This window comes from Rhinolophus ferrumequinum, chromosome 28 (genome assembly GCF_004115265.2).
Source record: "Rhinolophus ferrumequinum isolate MPI-CBG mRhiFer1 chromosome 28, mRhiFer1_v1.p, whole genome shotgun sequence".
NCBI lineage: Eukaryota > Metazoa > Chordata > Mammalia > Chiroptera > Rhinolophidae > Rhinolophus > Rhinolophus ferrumequinum.
The window spans coordinates 13614868-13640577 of record NC_046311.1 but is presented as its reverse complement, the minus strand read 5'-3'; the positions used below and the strand labels follow the sequence as shown (position 1 = coordinate 13640577).

The following is a 25710-nucleotide window of genomic DNA, read 5'->3' as shown; positions in this document are numbered from 1 at the left end:
GGGGCACCAGACAGTCTCCCAAGAAGCGTTCTAGGAGCAGTGGGGTCTGGGTGGGGGGGGCTTCGCACTGAACAAAAGACTACAAATCAGAAACCAGACACAGCCCCAGCCAGGGCCGCCCTTTCCCAAGGTCTGAAGTACCGGACGGTGGGGGTCACAGGACGCTTGACCAGAGGGACCAAGCGCAGAAAGGTGAGGCTCTGGGGGACGGTCCTGGTGGCCTGAGAACCTACCACGCCAGCCCCACGCCTGGAGCGCAGACGCCGCCCAGGAGACACCAGCCTCACCCAGTAGCACCTGGAAATGTGCCTGAAGTGCAGATTCTGAGCCCCACCCAGACCCACTGAATAAGAAACTGCGGGTGGCCTGGCCATCGGGACTTGACCAAGCCCCCCCACCCCACCAGGGTCTCTGATGCCCCGAGTGTGTGAACGCGGCTCTCCACCCGTGATGCCAGGCAGCCGGCTCTCACCCCTTACTGTCCAAAGGTGGTGGTGCCCTGGGGCGGGGGCTGGATCCAATGTGTTCTAACAAGATCCCCCAGGGGACCCGCAGGCACATTAAGGCCCAAGAAGCTGCTCCCTTTCCCAGCTGACCCCAGAGCTGCCTTCCATGACGCTCATCACCCAACCTGCCCCCGCTGGGGTACACGTGGCAGGTGAGTGGCCCACCTGGGGACACTGGTACAATCACAGCTGCCCGAATGCTCCCAGGGGTGGCGGGCTTTGGGGTCTGCTCCTTCCCTCCTTTCCTGGGTCCTGACCAGGAACCCGTGGGAGGTCTCCCTGTTTGTAGCTGCTCAACATGCACCCACGTTGTGAGCCTGCTCGGGGCCAAGAGCTTTCTAGGGGACCCCCACTTAGTCCTCATGGCCACCCAGGCCACCCCCAGTCCACAGCCATGGGGTCCCTGGGGGCTGGAGCTGGCTGGAGGCAGCCCCCTTCTACCCAGCCATGTGTGCCACGGGTCCCCTCCGTACATGTGTCGGGACAATCGGCGGTCCTTCGGAAAAACAGAGATGCAGACCCCACAGACACATCACACAGACACAAAATACTCTTCAGGACGGTTAGTCCTTTTCTTTTCTAAAATGCCCTCAGAACAGGAGAACAACACAGACGAGACTAAATGTGCAGCCTCGGGGTGGAGAAAGACCTTGTCAGCCTGACAGAAACCATCAAGGAGAAGCCTGATAAATTGGACAACAGCAACCTCCACCACCACAAACAGTGGGTGTCAAAGGCGTCTTTAACGGGAAGAACACACACACGGGGAGACGCACACGTGCAAGAAATACTCGAAGTGTCACTAACACATCATGTCACATGTCCATTTCTCAAAAGCTTTTTCTTATAAATCTACAAAAACAAAAACACACTGCAGGAGTGAAACATGAACCCAAAACAGACTTACTACTGGACAACAAACATGGAAAATGGTGCTCAAACCTAACTGTGTGTGTGTGTGTGTGTGTGTGTGTGACGTTCACCTAGGTATGTTAAAAAAACAAAATTCCACAGAGTAGAGTTTAAAGATCTTTCATCAGTGGGAAGCAGAGAACTTACATGGTACTTAAGCGGAAAGGCTGCAGCCAATCCCATTACAGGATAAGAGATGGAGGGAGCGGGGCAGGGGGAGAAGGGAAGGAAACAGGAGGAGGAGGAGGAGGACATCCTTTGGAAACGACAGGTTATGATTTTGGAGGCTGAAGCGGTGAGATTACCTTGTGTGCTGAAGCCAGCAGAGCCGTCTGGGTCCCGGGAGCTGGTCTCGGTCACCTGCTGGTCTATACTTGTAAGCTACACAGGAAACAGAAGGCACTGAGTGGGCCAGCGGGGGACTCGGTCACGTGCAGTATGCAGGGGATGTCACAACAGCCGCCAGACGTCAGGGCTGAGTGACAGCTCACCTTGGAGGGGGACACGCTGAGGGTCCCCCTACATCCCTTCTACTGTCCCCTATGCTTGTGGATGCAGAGTGAGGACGCCATGGCAAAGGCCGTTCTCTGAGCTTTCGTAGTCAGAGCGCCTCCCTGAGTCCACTTGCCTTCCAGGTCAGGGCATTGTTTGGGACCGACGGCCATACAGGTCCTCCAGAGTGACCGTGGGGGTAGGACAGCCCCTGCCCGCACTTCTACCCTCTCCTCTCCGCACTTCTACATTCTCCTCCCTGCTTCTGTGCCAGGAAGAATAAGGCCGCGGGGGCTCACAGTCCCGAGAGCTGGAATGCTCCGGGCCGGCCCAGTTTGGACCTGGGGTGGGCATTTCATACACAGGCTTGGCCTCCGTGGACTCCCACGTTCCCCAGAGCTGGCCTTTTGCAGATGGAATCAGGAACTTGCTTCCACGGCCACCCTCCCTGCCTGCCTCGGCGGTGCTGGGTTGCATGAGGCTGTGACTGCCGGACGTCGTCCAGGCCGGTGGAGTGGGCGGCCGTGCGGCCAGCATCCTGTCCCACAGTGACGGTACTTCTGTAGCTTGCTTCTCTCGTGGGCGCCCTCTGCCCACAGGCCTCGGGCAGAGGGGCAAGACCAGGCCCCCCGCCGCCAGGCAGGGCGCATCTGCTCTCCAGCCCGTCTATTCCACATGTGGCGAGCTCACGGGTCCCTCGGCCACCTTGGGGCACGATGGCTCCACCCAGGCCACGTGCCTGCGTTTCATCAACACCGTCTACAGGAGCCCCTGTGTTGGCTCAAAACCCCCGATTTCTGAATCCTGCTGCTACTGCAGAATCGGTTTGGGGACTCGCTTGCCAATGAGCTCTGGGAGAGGCCGGGGAAGGTGACGTGGGTCCCTGCAGCTTGGTCCCAGGCCAGCTCAGGACACTACATTTCAGCCTCCTTCCTCGCCTCTCATCAGATCGCTAAGGGTCTGTCTTCCTCTCTCCTTTCACGCTGGCCGGCTGGGCTAGCTGGGCTGGGTTTCCTCAACGCTAAGGGGGCTGCGAGGGGCTTCAGGGGGTCTGCCTAAACGGTCCCACTTATGTATATCATACCACACGCACACTCGCTTCCCTTTCACTGCAATCACTATATGCCAATGACCAACTGTGGAAATCTGTCAAGAATCCGCTGCTGAATCGCAAAAAAAACCCGCACAATGCCCTAAAGGTTTGCTTCCTTCTAGAACTCTCCCTGTGTCTGACCTTCTGGCTGACTCTTTTTTGCAGGGGTGGGTGGCGACTTCGAGACCTGCTGCCTGAAAGAAAGCTTCTGGTAATAAAGAAATATAAATAAAACAAGACAAATAAAATCCACCGTGGGACAAGGTCAGAAGGAAATTGGATTTGTTTCATTTTTGGCAGGAGTGTCCCTGCTTCCTTCTGGCTCCCGGTCAAACGTGGTTTCGAGAGGAGACAGCTCCCAGGAGCACATCTATTACCTGTCACAAGCAGAGCGTCGAGGGATTAATCTGAATTTGGCCTTCCCTGATGCCCCATGCCCCCTCGCCACAGGAAGCCGTGGGGGCGGAAATAGCTGTTCTGTTCACAGAGCATTTTCGATTAAACACAAAATCAGTGGAGAAGGGTGAAGAAAACCAGTTGTGGTACAGAAGGCTCCTCGTATAGCTCCGCCAGGAGACGGGGTGACAGGGCTGTTGAAGGGAGAGGCCCCACGCGTAACTCAACGTGGGACACTCACAGGCCCGCCTTTATGTATTCCCAGGTAACGCTCTTCTGACCAATTACCGTAATTCAAAGGTTGAGGCAAGTAAGCCAAGTTCCCCGAATCTCCCTTTGTCTGAGGAAGTTCTGGGGCTAAGACGCCTTGCATGGAAATTGTGCCTGCAGACGCGATTGTCTCCAGAGGCTTGTTGAGCCAGAGACCCCACAGCTGACAGGTCAACTCTTCCTCCACCCACAGGGGCTCCTGAGGTCTGGGACCTCCTAGCGGGGGCTGGAGAAAGGACAGATGCTGCCGTCTAGCCTGCTGGCCACGCGGGCCCTTGATCTCAAAGGGGCAGTGAGGAGAGCACCGGGCCACAGGGAAGGCCAGGCCAGGCCTGCACCGCCTCCTGGCGGTGACTCGGGTGCAGACGCAGGTCCCGAGGGCGCCGGAGGGCGCCGGGGGGCGCCGGGGGCGCCGACCAGCCCAAAGGTGTGCAGTGTGGCTGTGCAGGACGCACAGCTGGTGGCCCTGGGCGCGCCCATTGTGGTTTGCCCACCCCCTCTGCCTGGCGCTCAGGGTCCAGAACTGGCCCTGTTCTCAGCACCCTGCACATGACCCCGCTGCCCCTATCCCTGTGGCCGCCCCGAGGGCCACTGGGTGCTGTGTGACCTTCCCGGGCCTTCACATCTCCGCACTGATGGTGCCCTTCGACCATGATGATGAGGAGGGTACCCAAAAAGGGGCAAGTGACTTTTGCTGCATCAGAACCTACTACGTGCCGAGTCCTTGCTGGGGCCATTACAAATCCCCCGCCTCCTCCATGTGCGTGGTACTGCTGTGAACCCCACTGTACAGATGAGAAACTGAGGCCCCACGACATACCCTGGGCCTGTCAGGTCCCACGAGGCACACCGGGCGGCTCAGGCACTTGCCGTCTGTACCCCCCAGGCCTTGAGCAGGACCAGGGATCCAGACCTGCTTTCTCACCTCTCCGGGTCACAGTGACACGTAGTCAAGATAGGCCAGAGTCCCCTGGGGACTTGGTCCCTGGCCTGAGCCCCCCAGTTAGAACCTGTGCCAGCCACAGACACACTGGGCAGCGTGAAGCTCAGGCTCCTGAGGGAGCCAAGGGGGAAAAGCAAATACTGGGCTGGGTCCCCAGGCCTGGCTGGACCTTCTGGGCCTTCTGCTCTCGGAGCCCCTTGTGTCCTCCCCACCACAGGGCTAATGAGACCGACCTCCCACAGGTTTGCCGGGCTAGTCTCACCTGGCTGGCTGGGGTGGGGCCCACCACGGCCTCGTAGGGCGGGGGCAGCTCGGCAGGATAGAACAGGCCCGGGCTGTTGATGCGTACGTCATACAAAGTGCTGAAGGGACAGGGCGCGAAGTCCAGGGTGAGGCCCCTGAAAAGGCAGAGCCGTCACACCGTCACTCCCAGGGCCGGGGCCCGAGGGGTGGCCACTTCTCTCCAAGCAATCAGAAGGCGCTTGGCAGGGTTGCCCCTCACTGAAGTCTCATCCTGTTCGTGAAACACAAGCCTAATTCGCTCAGCAGTTTTACCTTTTTTTTTTTTTTCTTTCTGGAAAGATAGCGACATTTTCAATGAACTCTATGGCCCAGTCCATTACAATTAATCATCCAGCCGATTCAATCTTCAATTAAAATTTATATGTTAGATTAATGGCTATAATTCAATAGTGGTTCTGTGTTTCACGAGAGCTGCTACTGTCTGCCTGGGTTTTCTTTTTTGTGACCCTGCGAAAATACCATAGAAACTTCTATGTCCAGGCGACTTCTCCTTTCACGGGTCATTCTCTGCTCTCTGATCAAACATGCTTTCCTAGCTTGCTCTCCTCTGCTCAACTTCTCCTCTGACAACAAGCATGGCCTCTGTCACTTCCACCTCCCCAAGGCCACTTCCTATCTCCCTGGTGTCAGCACCAGTCCTGGCGGCACCAACGGAAACACCCACCTGTGGGCATCGGCTGTGGGCGTACAGGTGTACTCAGGAGGGTAATAGGGTGGCGGGGGCAGAGGGGGCACGAACTCATCGAAATCCAGGGTCTGGTGGAGGACGGTGCCGTGGGGTGTCACACAGGCAGGGCTGGCGGAATGCGCCCTGTGTGGAAGGAACTGGAAAACAGAGATTCAGAGTTATTTGGGACACCTTGTGTGGCTTGTGTCTAATTAAGTTAATTACGCATAAGCTTTAATGATCCGTTTGGAGCTTATGTAATTGAAACTGTCAAGCCTTGACGCTAAACACACATTTTAAAACAATGGCTCCTCCAGGAGTGCCTGCGCTCGGAAGCCTCATTACGCTCTGTTCCTTCACTGCTACTCAGAATGCCTCTTTGCTGAGGAAAAACACAGCCTGGGAGGTCTTTCGTCCTATCCCACACTAAATCTGTACCTTCTGATCATGCTACTCAAAGCCTGGGGTCAGGAGGGTACCTGACATCCAGGGGTCTCTCTCTTCCTGAAGTGTGTTCATGAGAAAACACCAGACCCTCCACATGCTCCTCTCCATCGACTCCCACATTCTTGGAGTGAAGTAAGTCTGGGAGGTGTCACCTATGGTTCTCCCTCCTTGGAGCCCGGTGACGTGCATGTGTGCACTCAAGGCCCTGAGAAGGCCTGCACCGAAAACTCCGTTAAACTGTTAACCCCCGTCACACTGAAACATTTTTCAAGTATTTCATCCTGGGCCCCTTTGGACACACAGTATCGATATTTTGCAGTTCCAGGGAATTCACACACTTTACACAACACTGCTCTGAAGGAGGAGAATCCTCCATGAGCTCCAGAACATTCCATGGGGCTAACCTCAAAACCGAGATGCTGCTTGAGCAACTTGAGGTGAAATCACTTGAACAAAATGCATGCTGTCTCTGTCTAGTTTTCCATGTCTTCCCATCGAAAGGAACGATCAATAACTTCTTTTCTTCCCACCCTTTGGTCACTGCTCCCCAGAGGTGACCTGTGACGTGAAGCCTGAGACATTGCTCCAGTTCCAATCAACACCTCACTGTGAGAGCCTACAGGTGTGAAAAGACCCAGTGCTACCTGGGACCTCCCACTGCACAGGGAGTGAAGGGAGGGTGAGACAAGAACTCTGAGTCAACAGTGTATGGCCAAGCAAGGGGACATCCATCAGGACACAGTTTCTTCATTAACCCTTTGTAAGCCCCAGGCTTCTGCAAGCACTGTGCAGGAGCCTGGGGTTTACAAAGGGTTAATGAAGAAACTGACCTTTGAATCGGCCTGAAAGATTGGCAGGATTTCAACAGCTGGGCATGCAGGAATGTGTTCCAGGCCCAACAAGAACTAGTGAGCTAGTGAAAGATGTGTTTAAGAACAGCAGATTTAGATAAGGCTCTGGAAGTGAATTCCTGATTCTGAAGGCCCCGGGCAATTAGGAGCCAGCGAGGGTGCTGGAGCTGGGGAGTGCCTCCCAGCAGCAGTGGTGGTCTGGAGTTGACAGAGGCTGGGATGGTAGAACATTTATGCACAAGTGTGGATGAGCTCACGACGGTGAATAGGGTCCAAGAGGATTATTACTATATGACATTCGCACGCTCTAGACTAAAGGAGAAAGAATGGCGGCCATGTCTAAACATGCAACACATCAGACTATAAAGGGCTCCTGTGGGTCTTCACCCACGGAGCACGCTCCGTGCCTCTCCAGCTGGTCTGACCCGTGGCTCTGTTTGTCTAAAACAGAGGTGATTCAGGGCTACGAGCTGGTGAATGTGTGCCCGCCGTCCTCCACCTGGAAAGCTGGCAGCCCCGATGCTTCCCGCACAAAGCTGGGCGGTAGGATGAGGCCAAATGATCTTGACATCTAACGGAAATATTTTGAATTAGTCTCTAATCAGAAGTTAGAAAAATCAATGACATCAAGCACGAACACAAAAGTGGAAATGCTTTCCTATTAAAGGTATAAAGGTACGATCCTCTCAGGAATGAGAAGAACGAGCATTTCCACGGGAGGCGAGGGGCTCCAGGAGCTCCTACTGGGGGCTTTTTTTTAATATGGGGAACAGTGTGTGGGAACAGTGTGTACTTCCAGGCCTTTTTTCCAAGTCAAGTTGTTTGTCCTTTCAATCTTAGTTGTGGAGGGCGCAGCTCAGCTCCAGGGCCAGTTGCCGTTTTCTAGTTGCAGAGGGCGCAGCCCACCATCCCTTGCGGGAGTTGAACCGGCAACCTTGTGATTGAGAGGATGTGCTCCAACCAACTGAGCCATCCGGGAGCTCAGCTGCAGCTCAGCTCAAGGTGCTGTGTTCAATCTTAGTTGCTGGGGGCGGAGCCCACCATCCCTTGTGAGACTCGAGGAGTTGAACTGGCAACCTTGTGGTTGAGAGCCCACTGGCCCATGTGGGAATCGAACCGGCAGCCTTCGGAGTTAGGAGCATGGAGCTCTAACTGCCTGAGTCACCAGGCCAGTCCACACCAGGGGTTTTAAAAGGTTAAGTGTAAGCGACGTGCTCCGCCTCTGCTCTAAACTCCAGGTCGCCTTTCCAGTGGTGTGGCGGCCCCATCTTCGTGGAAGCATCTCAGACTCAGTGCGTTTCAAACTGAGCCGTTTACCCAGGCTCCTCAGTCTGTGCAGTGAGAAGCCCGTAAGTCATGCCAGAACCCCCCGCACCCCCCCCACACACAGAAGAAAATACATTAAAAAATCAGGATCTATTCCATGAGGCAGGGTCTGTCTGGAAGCCCAAGGTCATCAGCTGCGCCCTGTACTCCGAGATGGCATTCGCTAGAAGCGAGCAAACCACATTTCCCAGAGGCCCTTGCAGTTGGCTTCCTGTTAGGTTCTGCCAGCAGGGGGCGCTAGAGGGAGTTGCTGTCACCTGCTCCTTCCCCACCTTTCCCCTAAGGGGTGGTAGGTGCTTCCCAGGTTGTTCAGCTGTGTGTGACCTCAGAGCCACACCAGGGAACCTTCCACAGCTGGGTAACCAGCTCCCGTATTAACTGTGTTGAAATCCCAAGGGCGAGTTCTTTCCCTCCTTGGGCCTTGCCTGGATAGCGGGGCTCCACCTCTGTATTTCCTGGGCCCAGCCTGGTGCTGCGGGCACAGCAGGGGCTCAGTATTTGAACCTCCCTGCTCATCTCCTCCTTGGGGGGCATCTAACGTGGTGACTCTGCCTCGGTCTTCTTCCTCTTGATTTCAGTCTCCACTCTGCTAGCAGAGCTATAATACTTTTAAACCAATCCGATGAGGCCACTCTGCTGAAAACTTCTACAAGAACTCTGCTCCCTGAATCCCATTTGTTTCCCAGCTTCCTTACCCACTAACCATCCAGTGTCAAAATACTACTTCCTCACACCCTACTCTTTGAACCAACCCCAAGTACCAAGCACAGGTTGCTCCCTCTTCCCGGACGCCCACCTCCCTCCCACCTGGATGCCCACCTCCCTCTCCTGGCAACCTCCCAGCCAGGACCCGCCACACTGCATGCACCCGGCCTGACGTCTACACATTTATCCAGGAGGAAAGGCTGAGCTGGCACTTGGGCATCATGGCTAGAAAACAGGCCTGAATTGGCTTGTTTCCCAGGGATTCTGCTTGCCCCGGGCCATCTGTGACAGACTCTCTTGGTCCCTGTGGTGACAGAGGCACAGCTGTGCCCGGTGAGCGGTGTTCACACACCTGCCGCGAGAGGCATCATTGCCCCACGTGTCACCCACAAGAGGAGTGTGGGGTTCACACCCTGCTGGAGAGAAGCTCCGTCTCACGTGCCCGCTCTGGAGAGGGTGACTCCCAGCTTAGGTGTGTCCTCCCAGGCGCCTCTGGAATCAGAGGGAGGGGCTGATGAGAACTAGGGCTGCCTGGCCAGCTTACCAAGGCCCACTTAACAGAGCCCCTAGAATTTGGTTCCATCAAAAGAGTCTGGGGTCTGAGAAGGAGTGTGAAGACGTCAGGGGCCTGATCTCAAGGCCAGGCCTGACCCCTGAGGGCCCACGAGACAGTGGGCACATTACTGACCCCTCTGAGTCTCGGTCCCCTTCCCTGACCCCACCCGGACCTGACAGGGCCACAGTGAGGGACACCACTTCACAGTCACAGACCGAGATGGCTGGGGGGTGGGGCTCAAAGGACCGTATGGTATATATTAGCCTTTCCACTCCTCATGCCTCCATCTGCTGCCACGGGGCACAGAGCGGTGCTGGAGGAGAGAAGGGCGGGACAGGCCGGCAGGGGTCTGGAGACAAGGGGCTGGCGCTCCCAGAAAACCTTGGGGTTCTGAGCTAACCCCTTCTCGCCTCTGTGCACATGCGGCCCCAAGCTCCCGACCAGCGGCTGTCCTCTCTGGTTCACTGGGGAACTCAGCTCCAACTCACTCAGCATTTCTGCCACATTCTGGTGCCTGAATGGATCACACACACCTTCAAGATTTCTCCTAAGGGCTAAGAAATGCAGGGGAAAACCCTCTTCCTCCAGCTCTCCTGAGACTGGGTAGGAATTAGTGGGACTATTACTACCGAAGTTTTCCTAACTGACCTCTTGTCGCCAACCTGCCTGGTGAGCTGGAACCCTCCTCCCTCTGCACTCCAGACTGTGGAGTGATACCTGCTCAGGACACCCTGCTGCTCACCCTGCCACCACCCCCGGTGAGCTCTATGCCTGCCCAGGGCCGCAGTGGTGCATCCCCAAAACGGCTAAGGCCAGTTTTAGTTACTACTATAAATCATAATGAAATAGCAATGCAGACAGGAAAACTTGCTTGTTCTATGAGAACTGAGTGGAATGTTCTGGAAAGACTCTATAAAAGAGAGTAGCTAAGTGGAAACTGCTGCCAAGTGAGGTCTTGGCAAGAAGGCTGTAATAGAGTGGAGAAGAATCATAAAACACCAAGGGGAGTTCTGAGCTCAGATCCCTTCACGTGTCTCACTCCAGATGGTGCAATTTCCGTGCAGTTTATACAAGAAATACAACCCGGTACACCAAACGGACCCAAAATCAAAGAAAAGATCACGGACCCAAATCAAAAGACTGGTGGATAAATGCTCATTTGCATATTTAAAGTCAAAATAAAATATTCACGGTGTGTGTACATCATTTTTGTAACTCTCTGCTGTCACTAGCTTTTTAGATTCATCAGACATCCATTCGTTCCAGTCTGACAGACACGTAGCAGCAACCACTCAGAGGCATTTCTGTTGAACCCAGACCTGAAGGAAGGTCACCGTGGGTCCAAGGAGAGCCGGCCTCAGTGGGGAGCTGGAGAGGTGGAGATACTGGTGAAGGTGACTGACGCTGGGGCTCCCAAAGGTTGGGGTAACCTCTCCCCCGACTGGCCGGCACACCTTACAAGCTTCATGGGAAAGCGCAGTTACCACGTCGATGAAAGACAGACAGACCTATTTGCCCTTTTGGAAGGAATTCTACTTTACAAGGCATACAACTAGAGTTGGGAACACGCATGACAGTAATAAAAGATGAAGCTAACAAGCCAGCGCCTAATGGAGATGCATGTTATCGCAGACAATCTCCCTTAGGCTAAAGCGGCTGACAATAAAGTAAGTGGGGAGAAAAATGGTTTAATGGAAAAATAAGATTACACTTAAGAAATGAAACCAAAGATAAGAGATTACAGACACTTCGGAGGTAAAAGCTTTCTCCACTAAACTGTTATCGATAATCTGAATTTTACCATCCGATAGCCCCTTGCCACTAGTTCCAAATATATGAGAGTAATTCAGCTTTATAAATTCTGACAGCAGGCATGACACGTTGCATTCATTATGACTTCCAAAAACTGTTAATTATCGCAAAATGCTGATGAACAGAAATAAGATAGGAATGATGCGTTCTTTCCTGTTATGGGTTCTTGCCAGGCTGGGAAGACTTTGCTGAGTCCCGGTCTGCTGCCTGGCGTGCCCCGGGGTCTTTCTCGCATGAACAATAGTGGGAAGACATTATCTAGCTTCCCATTTCTGCTCTTAGCGTGGAGCTAGACCTGGGAGGTCCTTGTGAAGCAGTGTGTGTTCAGACACCCCCTAGACGGTTTTCGGTTTTCAAGCCCAACTCCTCACAGGTGTTTTCCCACGTCTAAATTGACAGCAATGAATTTAGTGACCCTCTTCCACCGAGGCTTTCCAAAGCACTGGATTTTGCTATAACAGAAATAAGGATCTTTCTGCACTCACACCTCACTGGTTTGTATAGTGCTAGAATAAGCGCTTAGAATCCAAACACCACACGGAGAGAATGGCCACGTGACCCATGACCTCTGTGTCACGGGGCAATGCAGGTATTCAGACATGGCTCTGTGTAGCCCTAGGGGCACGTCCATCCGGGTTATAAAATCAAGAGTAATATGAATGGTGCGAGACTATTTTGGCGAAAAAGAAGGGATCAATGAGGGAAGAGAAGGAAGGAAAGAGGGAGAGATGGAGGGATGAAGGAGGGAGGAAAAGGAAGGTAGGCTATTTACATATGTTAATAGAAGCACCAAGAAACCAAGAAAGAAAATGGAAGGACTCCTTACAAAGTGTCCTCAGGAGAATGGGGTAGAAGGCAGACCAATAACAGCTTTGCATCTCTCTATATTTTACTTGTCTCGGTGATCATATATTACTTCTTTAATTAAAGAGTCTAATGAAATGAAGGAAGAAAACTAAAGTCAATTACAGCTCAATAAAACTGGGGGAAAAAAGAAAACAAATTTTAATTAAAAACAGCTCCGCAGGCATCCCCATGAAAACTCGGGTCCGGGTTCCACCAGGACACAACCAAGGACGCGCGCGGCCTGTATGGCCAGCCCGGCGCCGCCTCTGAGCCCGCGGTCAGTGCTGACCTCCACGTGGCCACCACGCGTTTCCAAAGCCCCTTCTCAGACGCATGGTTTCAGAGGCCCTGGGAGGACAGCAGGGCACGGTCTTCTCAGAGCACTGATGTGCTCAACGCCAAGCACTGGTCCCACCGGTGCCAAGGTCATCCCTCCCGCCAGCCCGTGGTTCTGAAGGTCAGCAGCACAGCCAGGGCCTTAGAAGCACAGTAGAGCTTTGCCTGCTCCCCAGCCCGTGGTCATGACGGGAGGACGCGCAGCAGGAATCGTGGTGATTTCTGCTTCCGAGCCACAGGTTAGAAGCAAGCCAAGTACTTAGCGATGAAACCACCAGGGTTGGGAGGACCGCGGCTGTGACAGCACTGCCCTTCCTACAGCGCTTTACAGCCGACGAAGGACTTCACGGACCCCTGCTGCAGTGTCCCAGTACCAGAATGACATCCCCTCCACATTTAACAGTCAGCACGGGTCCCCTCACTGAGCACTTGCCAGGTCTCTCCCGAGGCCCATTTCCTAGGTGAGGACGCTGAGGCTCGCGGCGCCTCAGTGACACGTCCAGAGTCACGTGCGTCACAGGACAGGCGGGAGTCCAGGCCCATAGGAGGCAGAAGGACCCTGCACACCAGGGTACCCCTCTATGTACTTTTATAGCGACGAGAGACTGTTACTTAGTCGGTGATGTCCATTTTAGTGCTTGAAACCAGGGAACGCACACTCGGAGCGTTTACAACCCTTTGGTGCTGCTGGTTTGGTCACTGGTGTGATATTTACAGATCAAGAGGAAAATGTGCTGAGCTGAGGAGAACCCCGTGGTAGTTAACCTTTCCTTTACGCGACACGCTGGAGGAAATCACGGACATGAGGCCCCAGTGAGCAAGGCCACGAGGTTAGCGCCGCGGAATAACTGCTTAATTAGTTACCTTTCGGAAAACGGTGACCTCTTGGAAAGGCCAGCCTGCTGTGACAGCTGTGTGGATATGCGCTGCGAGAAAGGCTGCATGCTGCATACGATTAGCACCAATAAATTTTTAATGTCTTGGTAACGATGCTCCCGGGCCCTGTATCGTTATTAACTGACGTACTGCCACCGATGGATGAGAAAGAGCAAATAAAACAGACGACCAAAGAATAACTTACTTTTTCTTTCATGAGACACAGAAAACATTGGGGAGGAGGCATGGGAGATCTCAAAAGGGGCAAGTCAACAGAAACAGAGAGAGAGAGAGAGAGAGAGAGAGAGAGAGAGAGAGAGAGAGAGAGAGAGAGAGAGAGAGACAAGACACACAGATGGACAAAGATAAAGAGAATGGCAAAGAAAGAGAGAGACATGGAGAAAGACAGACACAAAGACAGAAACAGAGAAAGAGAGAGAGAGAGGATTCCTACCCTTGGCATCAAAGAACATCTTTCCTTCTTACACTGCCTGCGGTGGTAACACGCTGAACGGTGGGCTGTGTTCCAGTCACGGTGAAGAGGAGCCTTCCTTAGTTACTAAGCAAGCACTTATGAACATGTATTAAGAAGTGTGTGACCCCCCCGCTCTGGGCCCATTGCGCCCCCCTGGGGAGCAGTAATTCTTCCTCTGAGAGACTCTGGCCAGAGGGTCAAATGCTGGCCAGCCAGTAACCTGCCACTGGGCAATGAGCTCAGCGTTAATTAGGAAATCTAAACAGCACCAATCAGCAGTGTTTCAACTTGAGAAGAGTGCATCTCCTAAAACACCTTCCTGCATTAAAATTGCATTCTGAAGCCTGAGGAAGGAGCCTTGCTCTGGAGGTGCCAGGGCCAGCAGACGTCTAGGACGACAGGACTAAAAGGACTCAGGGGCACACAGCAAGGTGACAGGCATCTGCTAATATGGAGCTCCAATGACACCTAAGGTAAATGCATCAACGGCACCAAATATGCCAACTCTGTCTTCCAGAGGGCAGCATGAAGGGACCGCCAAGGGTCACCAAGCCCCCGGCCCTCATGGGACTATCGTCCTCAGGGCTTCTGGTTGGAGCCAGAAGTGCCCACTCCCATGGTTCCACCGGCCGGCAGAGGAAGGGCTCAGGTCCGCCATATGTCGTGTGCTCTGGAAGGAGAGGGCCACTCACCATCTGTAGGACGTCAGAGGAGACCACCTGCATGCAGCACATGGCGGTGGCCAACGCACACACGATGGTGGACAGGACATTGAGGGCGCACACGCTGAACAGGAGATCCTGCGAGAAAAGATGAAGGAGAAGGTCAGCCTCACCCTGCAACCCAGGTGGCGGGACCTCAGCATTGCTGTCAGGGTCCAGAATCAGTGTGACCAACTGCCTCCACTTCATGGAGGCTTTGCGATTTTTAATTTTTTTTTCCCCATCATCAAATCTGACCTTTACGTGCCTATGTATTGAAGTCTCCATTAAAAACACCAAAACCTAGGTTCAGAGAGCTTCCGGGTGGATGAATATGGGGACATCGAGTAGAGTGATGGACCTGGGGAGGGCACGGAAGTCTGTGCGCCCCCACTCTGCAAACACAATTGCTCTCTGCATCTCTCCCATCTGGCTGTTCCTGAGTTATCTGCTTTTATAAAAAACCAGTAATCCAGTAAGTGAAAAACAAAACAAAACCAAACAAAACCCTGGTCTTTAATGAGACACACTTGTTTATTTTTTTGCAGTGCTGGTTAAATTATTCTGAGATACTAAATGACGTATTTTACAATTTTGGTAATTATTAGGTAGTCACTGACTAAGGAAATTTTGAAATGGTCAACATTTAAGTAGGCAGGCAATCTTTATCCATCACAAAATAGAACGTGAATTTTGGCAAGTATTTAATAAAATACGAAGTTTTTAAATTGTACTTTTTATCTTGAGATAACTGTAGATCGACACGCAGTTATAAGAAATAATACAGAGAGATCCTGTGTATCCTTAACTCACTTTCCCCACAGTGCTAGAATCTCGCAACACTATAGCACGGTATCATAGCCAGGATTGACAATTACACAGTCAAGAGACAAACACAACACAAGGACCCTCCCCCCCCCACACACACACTTTGCTGCCGTTTTACAGATACACCCACCTCTCTCCCTCTGTTCCCCATTCATTCTCCCTTTCCCAACCTCTGCCAACATTTTTAGTCTCCATTTTTATAATTTTGTCATCTCAACAGTGGTATACAAGTGGAATCATACAGAATTAGCTATTTTCACTCAGCTTAATTCCCTCAAGGTTCATCCAAGTATTTTATTTCTTCCTTTCCAATTGGTATGTCTTTTATTTCTTTTTCTTGTCTTATAGCACTAGCTAGAACTTCAAGAACTACAAATGAGAATAAGATGAATAAGATGGAGAGAACATGTATCTTTGTCTCGTGCTCTATCTTAGAGGGCACACTTCATGGAGTTTTATCTGTCCAAGCGCAATTCATTCTTCTTTAGGAAATTTACTCTCAAATCCATGCCAGAAAGAGGAAGAAAATAACCATGATTCACAAAAATGACCAAAGATTTAGACTAATGTTACATCCTTCAATGAAATCTTATTCATACACAAATATAAAAAATACCAAAAAAGCTATCAGGAAAAATGCATCTTTCACCAAAACACTATAGTTTAATGAGGTTAGTTTCAATGATATGATCAAGGGGTTGACAAATCCTTAAGAAGAGGTGAGAAATACTCACTGTGCAATATTTCCTCATTATACACGCATTGGGGATGTATCCAAACGACTGCTTGGGCTGCCAGCAATCCTGGGGCTTGCTCATGTATACGTGAGCCCATACATTCTAATCTATAGCACCCTTTGAGAAAGTTCCCCAATCTCCTGTAAATTGCATATGACTACAGAAGTCATGGTTCAATGCCCTTCCTCAGAACTTGCTTGTTTGTCCTCAAGGGCACCTTGTACAATGGCCCAAAGACGTGTTATTATGATAATATTACAGAAGACAGAGTTAACAAAACATATACACATTCCTAAGGTTATACAGCCCAGTGCCAGTGTGAAGACAGAGAATGAAGTCTTGCTTTTAAGATGCGTGAGGAGCAACTGAAGCAGGGCTCGGTCTGGGGCTAATTATTCTCCTAGAGGTAAGAGAGTTCCGAGCACTCTGAACAACGTGTGAACAGGTCGTACGCCCAGACCTATGTGAGCACCACACACTGTTATCTCTAAGGTTTGGGGTGGTTCTTTCCCAAAACTCAAGTAGTTTCTTCATGTGCATGGGCGAATAAGGATTCAGCTGAATACTCCAAGGCTCCTCTCTTGGTACAGTCCTCTCTCTCCTGAGAACACTGGTCTCCAGGCCTTTGTCGCCCTCGGATTCTCAGCTCCGTCTCCAAACGCAGGGAATCTTCAGGGACCCTCCTGAGTCCCCCTTCCCTGCCCTGTGACCTGGACCCCCTCTCAAGGCAGTAAGTTGGGGCCATTACAGGGTTCGCCTCATTCGCTGACCATATTTAAGGGATCACTGTCCTTCGTTGCCGGATGGTCACTGTCTTCATATTTTGTGGGGTTTTTTTTTTGGGGGGGGTTGTTTTCTATGGGGGTGTTGAATCTGGGTGAGACCTAGTCTCTGTAACTGTATCTTGGACAGAAGCTCTTGGTGGCTTTCTGGGTTCAGTTTTCTAAGTGGCTGCAGCAGGGCTCAGACAATTGCCTGGAGTATCCTGTCCAAGGTGACTATGGCCATCTCACGTGTCCTTCGTGCTCCTGCAGCCACTAAAGATGGGGCGGGATGGGCGCCCATTGTGGGCACAACGGCACGGATGGGTTGGAGAGGGGCTACGGAGACTGGGTTTTGTTTTGTAGGTGGTGAGGCACCTCTGAAGATATGCAATGTCGGGAAAGAGAGAACACAACCTGTTTTCACAAAGGATTGAGGAACATGCCTTTTCCAGGGCCTTTTTACATTTGTGTATGAATAAGATTTCACTGAAGGCCATAACATTATTCTAAATCTTCCAGCACAGAAAATGGGATGGAGTCAGTGCTCAGTCAACACCTGCTGAAGGGACAGGCTGGGAACAGGGTTGACCAGTTAGACGCTGCTCAGAGGGGATCCTCCAGAGCACGGGGAGGAAGCAGGGAGACTGGGAGTGACAGCGCGTGGAGCCTGAAACCAACAGGGAGCAGCTACTGCCTGGGGCGGCTGGGATGCAGGAGAACGGCTGGGAGACGATTCCAAGGCACACACGGGGATGGGGAACATGAGATGCCACAGCTGCGCCAGCGGTTGTGGAAGAGCAGCAGCCATAGAAGGTGAATGACCCATGGGGTCTGGGACACGGCGAGGCTGAGTTGCGGGGGCCTGTCCCACAGAAATGTGACTGATTGGCTGGAAATGTGGGTCTGAAGCTCAGGTCAGAAGGCTGGACTGGAGGTGAGTAGCAGGGTGTCTCCATAGGGTCACGCTGTGCCTTCACCTTGGGGACGCCCTTGGTGTATCTGATGGCTCTGGGTGCTCATTCCCGTCTCCAGACCCACCAGACGCCCTCGAGAAGAGGGCGTTCTTGGATGAACTCACCATTCTCACCTTAAACATACACCAGAAAATCACCGGAGACAGTATGTGGAAATCTTAATTATAGATTTCTATCTTTAGGGAGCAATTCAAAATCACAACTAAAATAGTGACACCTCTTATTGTATCATCATTAAAAATATAAAAACTACCTTTACTGTGTCCTCAATCTTGAAATTTCAGTCTATTGACCACATAGTCCAGGGACATTGAAATGAACGCCCTTCTGAAAATACATGAATTTTGCACATACGCTCATTTGCAACCAAATAAAACAGAAAAGAAACCCAAACCACAGGCTTTTGCATGAATATGCACAAGGAGATTCACACTGAGTTAAGTCTCAGATCTCCTGGAGCGTCCTCATTTCCAACACAGGCCAGAAACACTGTTTTCTTCTTTTTCCAGCTGTTTAAATGCTTGGCTTTTCTCTGGGTAACTGCACACTACCTGGAATTGTGTTTATGTGTTTCCTCGGAATTCTCTTTCTAATATAAATAATGCCTTTACCCTTGCCTCTTGACGGCTTTATCAGAGAGTTCTCTGCCAGCTCTGAAATCCACATTCCATAAAGTCTCTTCACAGGGCCAAAGGGACAAGTGGGAAAACGAGGCAGGTCTTTCACTGTGATACTGAGTTTTGGTGCTAGCCATTGCGCACACTTATGCTGAGAAAATTATGGAAATCATATATACAACAAATCATGTATAAAACAAAAACAAGAGGGGAAAACGATTTTCCTTAGGTAAACCTACAAACGAAAAATTCTTTTAAAATTCCCTCCAGCCCAATTCTGAATATTAATAACACAATGGACAGAGAAAGGTGACAGCCGTGAGAAATGACACATTAAGAAACATTAAAAATTCAGGATTTTGATTCCTTCGGTTGCTGGAAATATTGTTGTCCAGGGGACAAATGGTCTTATATTCACTTCTATTAGTTCATTTACCAGTCTGTTTGTTTTTTTACATCTTTTTTTTTTTTAATCAAAAAGAGATCTCATAGGAGAACAGTCAGCCAAGGTATAACGATGGGAAATAAGAAAAGGCTCATAGCATAAAAAATAAGTAATTGTGTGTTATAATTACAAGGGCAGGGGCAGGGCTTTATTGGAATTATCCGACGGAAGCTTTCCACTTATATGACACAATGATCACTATCTTTGTGGGTCTCTCCTGGTAGCAACAGGACTTAAATGTGGGAAAACAGGATGTTAGAAGAGATAAGACGCTGGAGACCACGCCTGTCACCAACCCCTGCCATGTTCAAGGGGGGGAGGGCCACGCTCCACGACTTCCAGAGTTGAAACCTCCTACACGACATACACTCCTAAGCAGACTGGTCTGTGCTGAGCCTGAAGCAAATACATGACTAGCACCAAATCCTGGACACGTGGTCTTCCATCACCAGCCTGAACTGACGCACTCTCTGTATTTCTTTTCCATCTGTCCCTCGCTTTCCACTTCGGGAACAGTGCAGCTCAAGTCTTCAGTAACACACACACCTGGACAATTTCCCCAGCTTCCCAACCACTCTCTCTGCTTCTCCTAACTCGCCCTACGCGGCGGAGTCTTTCAAAGGGCTCTCTGAGCAAAATTATTTCTTACACGCCTCCGTCTCTCAGATCCAGATGTGGCTCCATTTTTGAGGCCCAGGTGGAATCTCACTTCCTTCAGTGTCCTCTTCTCACACAGCTGACATCGCAAGGGATTTTTCTTCCTTTGAACTCCCACGGCAACCTGCACCGTTTTTTTCTCTGCTGCCTCGTGACGTTAGACGCTGGTGGCGGACTGCCTGACACGTAAGGCCATGTAAGGCAGATGTGCATTGGGAGATGCCTGGGCATGCCCGCAAGTCCCTGCTGGACATGCCAACAACTGTGGTAGGCCTTCTCTTTACCTGGCCCAGTTCCCAGGGCTGTGCTTGCAATGGGCAACCTTGAGGAAAGAGGTAACATCGCCGCCCCTACATGAAGTGCTGGCTTTCTACAAAGGCAGCAGACCCCCCGCCCCCCAGCTCAGTGTTCCTCTCTTGTAATGTAGCCCGCCACCTGTGCAGGCACCATGGAGGGCCTTGTACCTCATCCCCTGAGACTCGGGGGCCACGGGGAATTGACACAACCCAACACGAAGCTCCGGCTACTGCATTTGCCGTAAGTAATAAAGTCTCTTGTCTCTAAACAAAGTGTCTCACGTCTTCTGCCAGGGAAGTAACAGTAAACCGTAACAGCTGGTGTGTTGTCTTGAAAGTGGGTAAAAATCTCAGAGCCTCCACAAATCCTGACAGTATATTCCACCTGCATCTCGAGAGTACCTCAAGAGCTGAGAAGAGTCTTCTGCATTCTCTATAGAATATCTCATTCAAAATGGGTAAATATTTATCTGAAAATGTATAAAATATTTCACAGTGCTCTCCTGAGTTTTAAATTCAGACCAGAAGAAAATGATATGCTTAATTTCCAATTTCCAACCACACACAGAGGAAAATATCACTACCAGCTTTAAACAAAATAATGCATAAGCAAGACTCTACAAAACCTCTGTGCAAAACTCTAGTTGGTAGTATGATCTGTGTATGTGTGTGTAAAATTTGTGACTTCTAGTTTCCATAAAATTTCTCTAGCAAAGAGCTCACCCTGGAACAGATCCCAGGCCATTTAATTTGTCTCTGCAGAAAGCAGTTCTTATATACAGCGCTCTGGGTAGCTGGCTTGAATACTGATCGTACAAAAAGAGCTAAAATTAGGCTGTCCTATGGAGAAGGTAAGTGATTCATGGGGGATCTGTGAGAGGTGTAATTTCAAGACGCCAACATCCCATGTAGGATCTCTGCAAACTGAAGCCAATTCTGGCCTTGCGTTGCCCTCTCAGGCACCATCCATAACCCAAACACTCCCACCAGAGGATAGGTTCGCTCCTCACATGATTTGTGTTGTTTATTCAATGGCACTTTTAACTTTGAGCAAGGACCCAGGAGGAAATTTACACCCTCCAGAACTGTACCTTCTTTGGTCATTCAGAGCCTGTTTTCTACCCTCTGCAGCAAAAGCTTTTAGCCTTTCGTGGAGGGATGTAAATTGCCTAACCTCTAATCTGTGTAAATAATTTGAATTCATAGACTACAGATTTACGTATAGTTCCATCAAGTTTTAAGGTCAAGAAAACTATTTGTGCCTAGTAAGGGGCTTTGCATCCCCAGGGCTCTGGGCAAACCACAGAGAAAGGGGCGAAGAGCCAGGGGCACAGACTGCTGTCAAGATGGGAGCGACCCTCTGAGTAAGGGAGAGGACGGGGCGAAGCGGACTGCAGAGGAAACCAGCCACACCAGCTCCACGGGACTGATCAAGAGCAGGCAGAAGAAGAACAAGGCTACCTCCCTTAGATGCTCCCCTGCTCTTTACCCAGAGGGACTAGACCCAACGGGTCAGGATGGAAGTGTCCCAGACCTCACCCCACGGATGCCAGGGTGCAAAGAGTAAAGAGGAACCACGGCCTCCCTCCACAGAAGGGGCATCTAAACTGCACATGGACGGCAGCTTTGAATGGGACAAAAGTCAATGTCAAGAACTGAAAGTGACCAGAAGGTTACAGAAACTGCCCAAGCCGCGCACGTCCCTTAAGGAGGAGATTGCATGTGGCACAGCAGGAGGCAGTGACGGAAGGTGACACCTAAGGACTCAAGTCACCAGGGAAGGAGCTGTATAGAGCATGGGACACAAGGCCCACAGAGGAGGTGACTGGGTGCTGATAAAATGTCTCAGGTGCTTCAACGTCATCTGCCATTGGTGCGAATAGCAATGGGCCATGTGATGTTTTCTGTGTTTTCACAGGGAATGGCTTGCAATTTAAAAAAAAGTCTTGCCGACCAGACTTTGTCGGCAGCGTTAGCCGTTATGCTGTGTTTACCGGAAAGCCGTGTAGAACCTTTGTTCAAACGCTCTCAATAGCGTGGTCTAGAAACCAGCGGTGCCCAAGGTGTGCAAACGGCCCACGTGTGGTACACCAGGGCACACCTCAGCTGGCTTCAAGGGGCTGCAATTACTGTGCTGCATCTTCTAACACAGAAATAATAATTCCCCGAGGAGGTAAAGAGCAGCAGCGTGTTTGCGCTCATGGAAGAACCTCATGTACCTCCTTTGCAAACTTAGGAGCTGAAGGCCACTGAGGTGGGAGCCCGCTTACAAGAAAATCTCAGCACTGGAAGAATCGACTAGTCGGCCCTATTAATCCACAGGCACAAGGCCAGGGACCAATCTGGACTTTGGGAATCAGATCAAAACAGCAAATTACTGCCCCGTCGTTACTCATTGATTTAGCTCTGACTATGCAGGATGCCATCGATTGAGCCATTACCTGGGTAAGCACCGTATTAATCCAGTCTCCTCCGCTTGGCACCTCCTCACTTAACTCCAGGGACAGCGGCGACGCGGCCCCCTGCACAGAGGGCGGTCAGCGGTGAAGAGCCCGTGACAGGCGAGGGCTCAGGCTGCAGTCCTTGTACAGGGGTCCGTACCCCAGGGGGGAACAGGCCAGCGGGGACACAAGAGAGAAAACGAGTGGGAGCCCCATCCCTGGGGAGAAGGCAGAGGAAGAGCAGCGAGGGTAACAGGAACACAGGACCCCTTCCCTTCTAGAATGCTCTTTGTTCTTGTTTAACGGCAATGCCATCGGTGTGGCTGGTGGAGCCAAAATCCTAGTGTCATCCTTGGTCCCACTCGCCCGGCGCACCCCACATCTAACCCCTCCGTGGTGCCTGTCAATACAGCTACAAAGCTCACCAGGGCTCTGTTCTGTGCTCCAGCTGCGCCAGCCCCCGGCCGAGCCTCCACCTCTTTCTGGGCCAGTGGCCTCCCAGCTCCCAGGGTCCACTCCTGCCCACGAGCTGTGTGTGCTCCAAAAGCCACCAGAGGATCTGCTTCCTGTCCCTCCCAGCTTAATCCCTGCGAAGGGCTGCCCGCGGCAGTGGATGACACCTCTGCTCCTTGCCTGGCCGGCCCCCTCTCTCTCCAGCCCCCTTCTGCCTCACCACCATGCTGCCTGTGGTGGTGTTCTGTTCTCTCCGCAGCCCAGCTCCCAGGTGGGCGTCTGGCACTGGTTCTGAGCCACTGGCTGAGCTCTCTCTGCTTCCCGGCTTGGGCAGGTGTCCACTCCTGGGTCAGTCAACTGTGACCAGGAAGGCAGAGTCCTGCCCAGCGACGGACTGAGCAGGAGGGCCCAGGAGGATGCTAAACGCTGGGACTGCTTTAGACCAAACCCTGGTTCTGCGGGGGCTCATTATGGGATGCCAATCCCATCGCACCGTCTGCCTCTACATGACTACGATAGATGCTGGCCCCCAACACAAAGCTCCCCAGTCCCCTTTGCGTCACCCCCTGCTCACACCACAGGAAGACTCCGGCCCCTCGCTCACTCGTGGGTGCGTGGCTCTGCGTGCCTACTCACTGCCCTGGGCCCCACTTCCTCATCTGTGGGGTAAGGACCGGCCTAGATGTGAGACGGAAGCAGGTGGAGCCCTGAGGAGCTGGCCAAGAGAACCCTCCTGTGGTGCCAGGTGGGCTCACGACTGGAAGGTTCTAGAACGTAGGGGAGGAAGTCACCCGCTCCAGGGAAGGCTGGGCACCCTCCATTTTGCTGTCTGGTATGACGGCTTATGTCATGTTTGGTGTTATTTCTGTCAACTGAGAAATTCATCCCTACATTCATCCCCGGGGCCCAGAGGACCAGCACGACCCAAATAAGTAAGTTACTTGTCTGTAAACAATATGAAGCATTGTCAGGTATTTAACAGGTGGAAAAATACCCTTTTGCCATTGAAACTGATTCTATATTGTTGCTCCTTTTGTTCAACGGACGGAAGAAAAGAATTCTAATGTTTGTCCCCTTTTCATGCTTCTGCTAGTTTTCTGACTCCCAAGGTTCCGTCCCCTGGCTACGTATCTTACTCCCCCCACTGCAGTGAAGGGGAGTGAGTTTGATTAAAGCCCAGGCAGCTTAAGAATGAAGTTAAAAAGAATGAAGAGACGCGTGGGAAATCCCGAATAACACACAGACATAATTTAAATGATCTTATTAGCCTTTTGCCTCTTGCATACTTTGAAACTATTTATAACCAGAAGTAACATTCCCCATCTGTATTTCACTGATATTCCAACATTTCTTTAAAGGTATAAGCATGTCTCTTTTCCTCATGCCATCCAGACTAGACCATTTTCCTTAAATGCCCTCTAAGGGCTGTTCTGAGATAAACTGAGGCACAGTCAACATTTCAAGAGTGTATCTGAGCAAACATCGGTTCGAATCAGATAGGGCCAGAGCAATGGTGCTTAGGAGAGCTTCACTGACAGGAGCTGGGGAGAGGTTTTTATAGAGGAGACGCAGAAGCAAAGCAAGGAAAGGATCCGACTGGCTGAAGCTTATGCGGCTGCCAGATTTGGGAAGCCCAGTTGGCGCTTTGTGATTGGTTGTTCCTGAGTTTCATTTTCTTGGGTTACAGGCAATGACTCCAGCCCTTGTTTAATTCCGTTAACAGGCCACAGTAGATGGGGAAAGAGGGAGCGTGCATTCACTGGACTCCGGGAGAAAAAACTCCTACCCACGCCCTCCTCAGCCCCCACCTGCACCCACACCCTCCGTGTGCAGGGCTGTGTGGGCCCCTAGTGCATTCAGGAGGGGCCACGAGGGACAGGCCATCCCGGGTCACACAAGGTCACTTTCAGAGCAAGGAGGCCAGTACTGCCCAGTGGGAAGAGGGCGCGGGGGAGAAGAGGCGTGAGAGTGGAGGGAAGGCTTCTCCATCTGCCCAGAGGCGGGCACAGGACCGAGGGCACAGGAGCCGCAGGCTGGGCCCTGTGGGTTCTCGTGTGGCCACGGAACCCCCATGAAGGGTGGCATACGCAGGCCGGGCGCCCAGTCACGTTCAGGCCCTGGTCGTCCCAGACCCCTGGACCACAGGCCACCTCAGTGGGCCAGCACCCCGGTGGCTTTAGAATATCTTCATCTCGCTCGCCTCCTGGGGGTCAGGCTTTGTCCGTTTTACCTCTTGAGTCTTTATCCCGTCCAGGCCCTCTTTTCCTCCCCTGCTGTGGCCCTGCAGGGGGGCCCTCACTGTCTCTGCCCAAACTGGCCTCAGTGACTCAGTCCCGCTGGGTCATCTATGTCTACAGGAAATCTGGCCATCACCTCCTCCTCCCCCCACGCCCCAAACACTTCGTGGCCCCGAATCGTCCGCAGCTGTGACTCTAGCTCCCTTGTCTCCGTCAGTGCCCTGGCTTTTTAGCAGGTGGCGTCCAGGGGAGAGGGTTAGTAACACGACAAATGGAAGGAGGAGAAGGACACGGAGGGGTGACCCCAGCTCCCTGACCCCAGCAGCCAGGAAGTGGTGATGCCATTACTAGGACTGGATAGGACGTCTCAAACATGAACAAGGTTGGAAAGGGGGCGGCAGCTGAGACAACGGGTCCCGTTAGGGAGCCACAGGGTGAGGACCGTGGGCGTGACCCCACAGGGTTCCCCTCCCCTGTAAGCCTCTGCCAGTCACTCCAGTGGGAGCTGCAAAAGCTCAGCGGCTCGGTGGCAGCTTCATGAACTGGAAGGACACTGCTTTCTAGAAGAACACACACAAGCCAGGGCTGGCCATGCTCCAGAAAAGCTACCAAGACTTGGGTGCCATGAAACCTAGCAGCACCCTAACAGGGGGACACGACTTCTACGTCAAGAGAGGAGTGAGACAAGCGCAGGGCGATGGAGAGGGGTGGGGATGTGCTTCTGGGAGAGAAGGCCAAGTGCAGAGGC

The 25710-nt window shown here is 51.9% G+C and overlaps 1 protein-coding gene across 1 annotated transcript in view; it reads right to left on the bottom strand.

Moving 5' to 3' along the window:
* The window catches only part of ENTREP2 (endosomal transmembrane epsin interactor 2), a 253708-nt gene that overhangs the window by 6328 nt on the left and 221670 nt on the right, over positions 1-25710 (bottom strand). The window contains exons 5-8 of the mRNA XM_033100323.1: positions 14505-14612; positions 5580-5740; positions 4875-5010; positions 1724-1799 (exon numbers count right to left, since the gene is read on the bottom strand). Of these exons, the coding sequence (XP_032956214.1) occupies positions 1724-1799; positions 4875-5010; positions 5580-5740; positions 14505-14612 (481 nt within the window). The remainder of the gene's footprint in view (positions 1-1723; positions 1800-4874; positions 5011-5579; positions 5741-14504; positions 14613-25710) is intronic.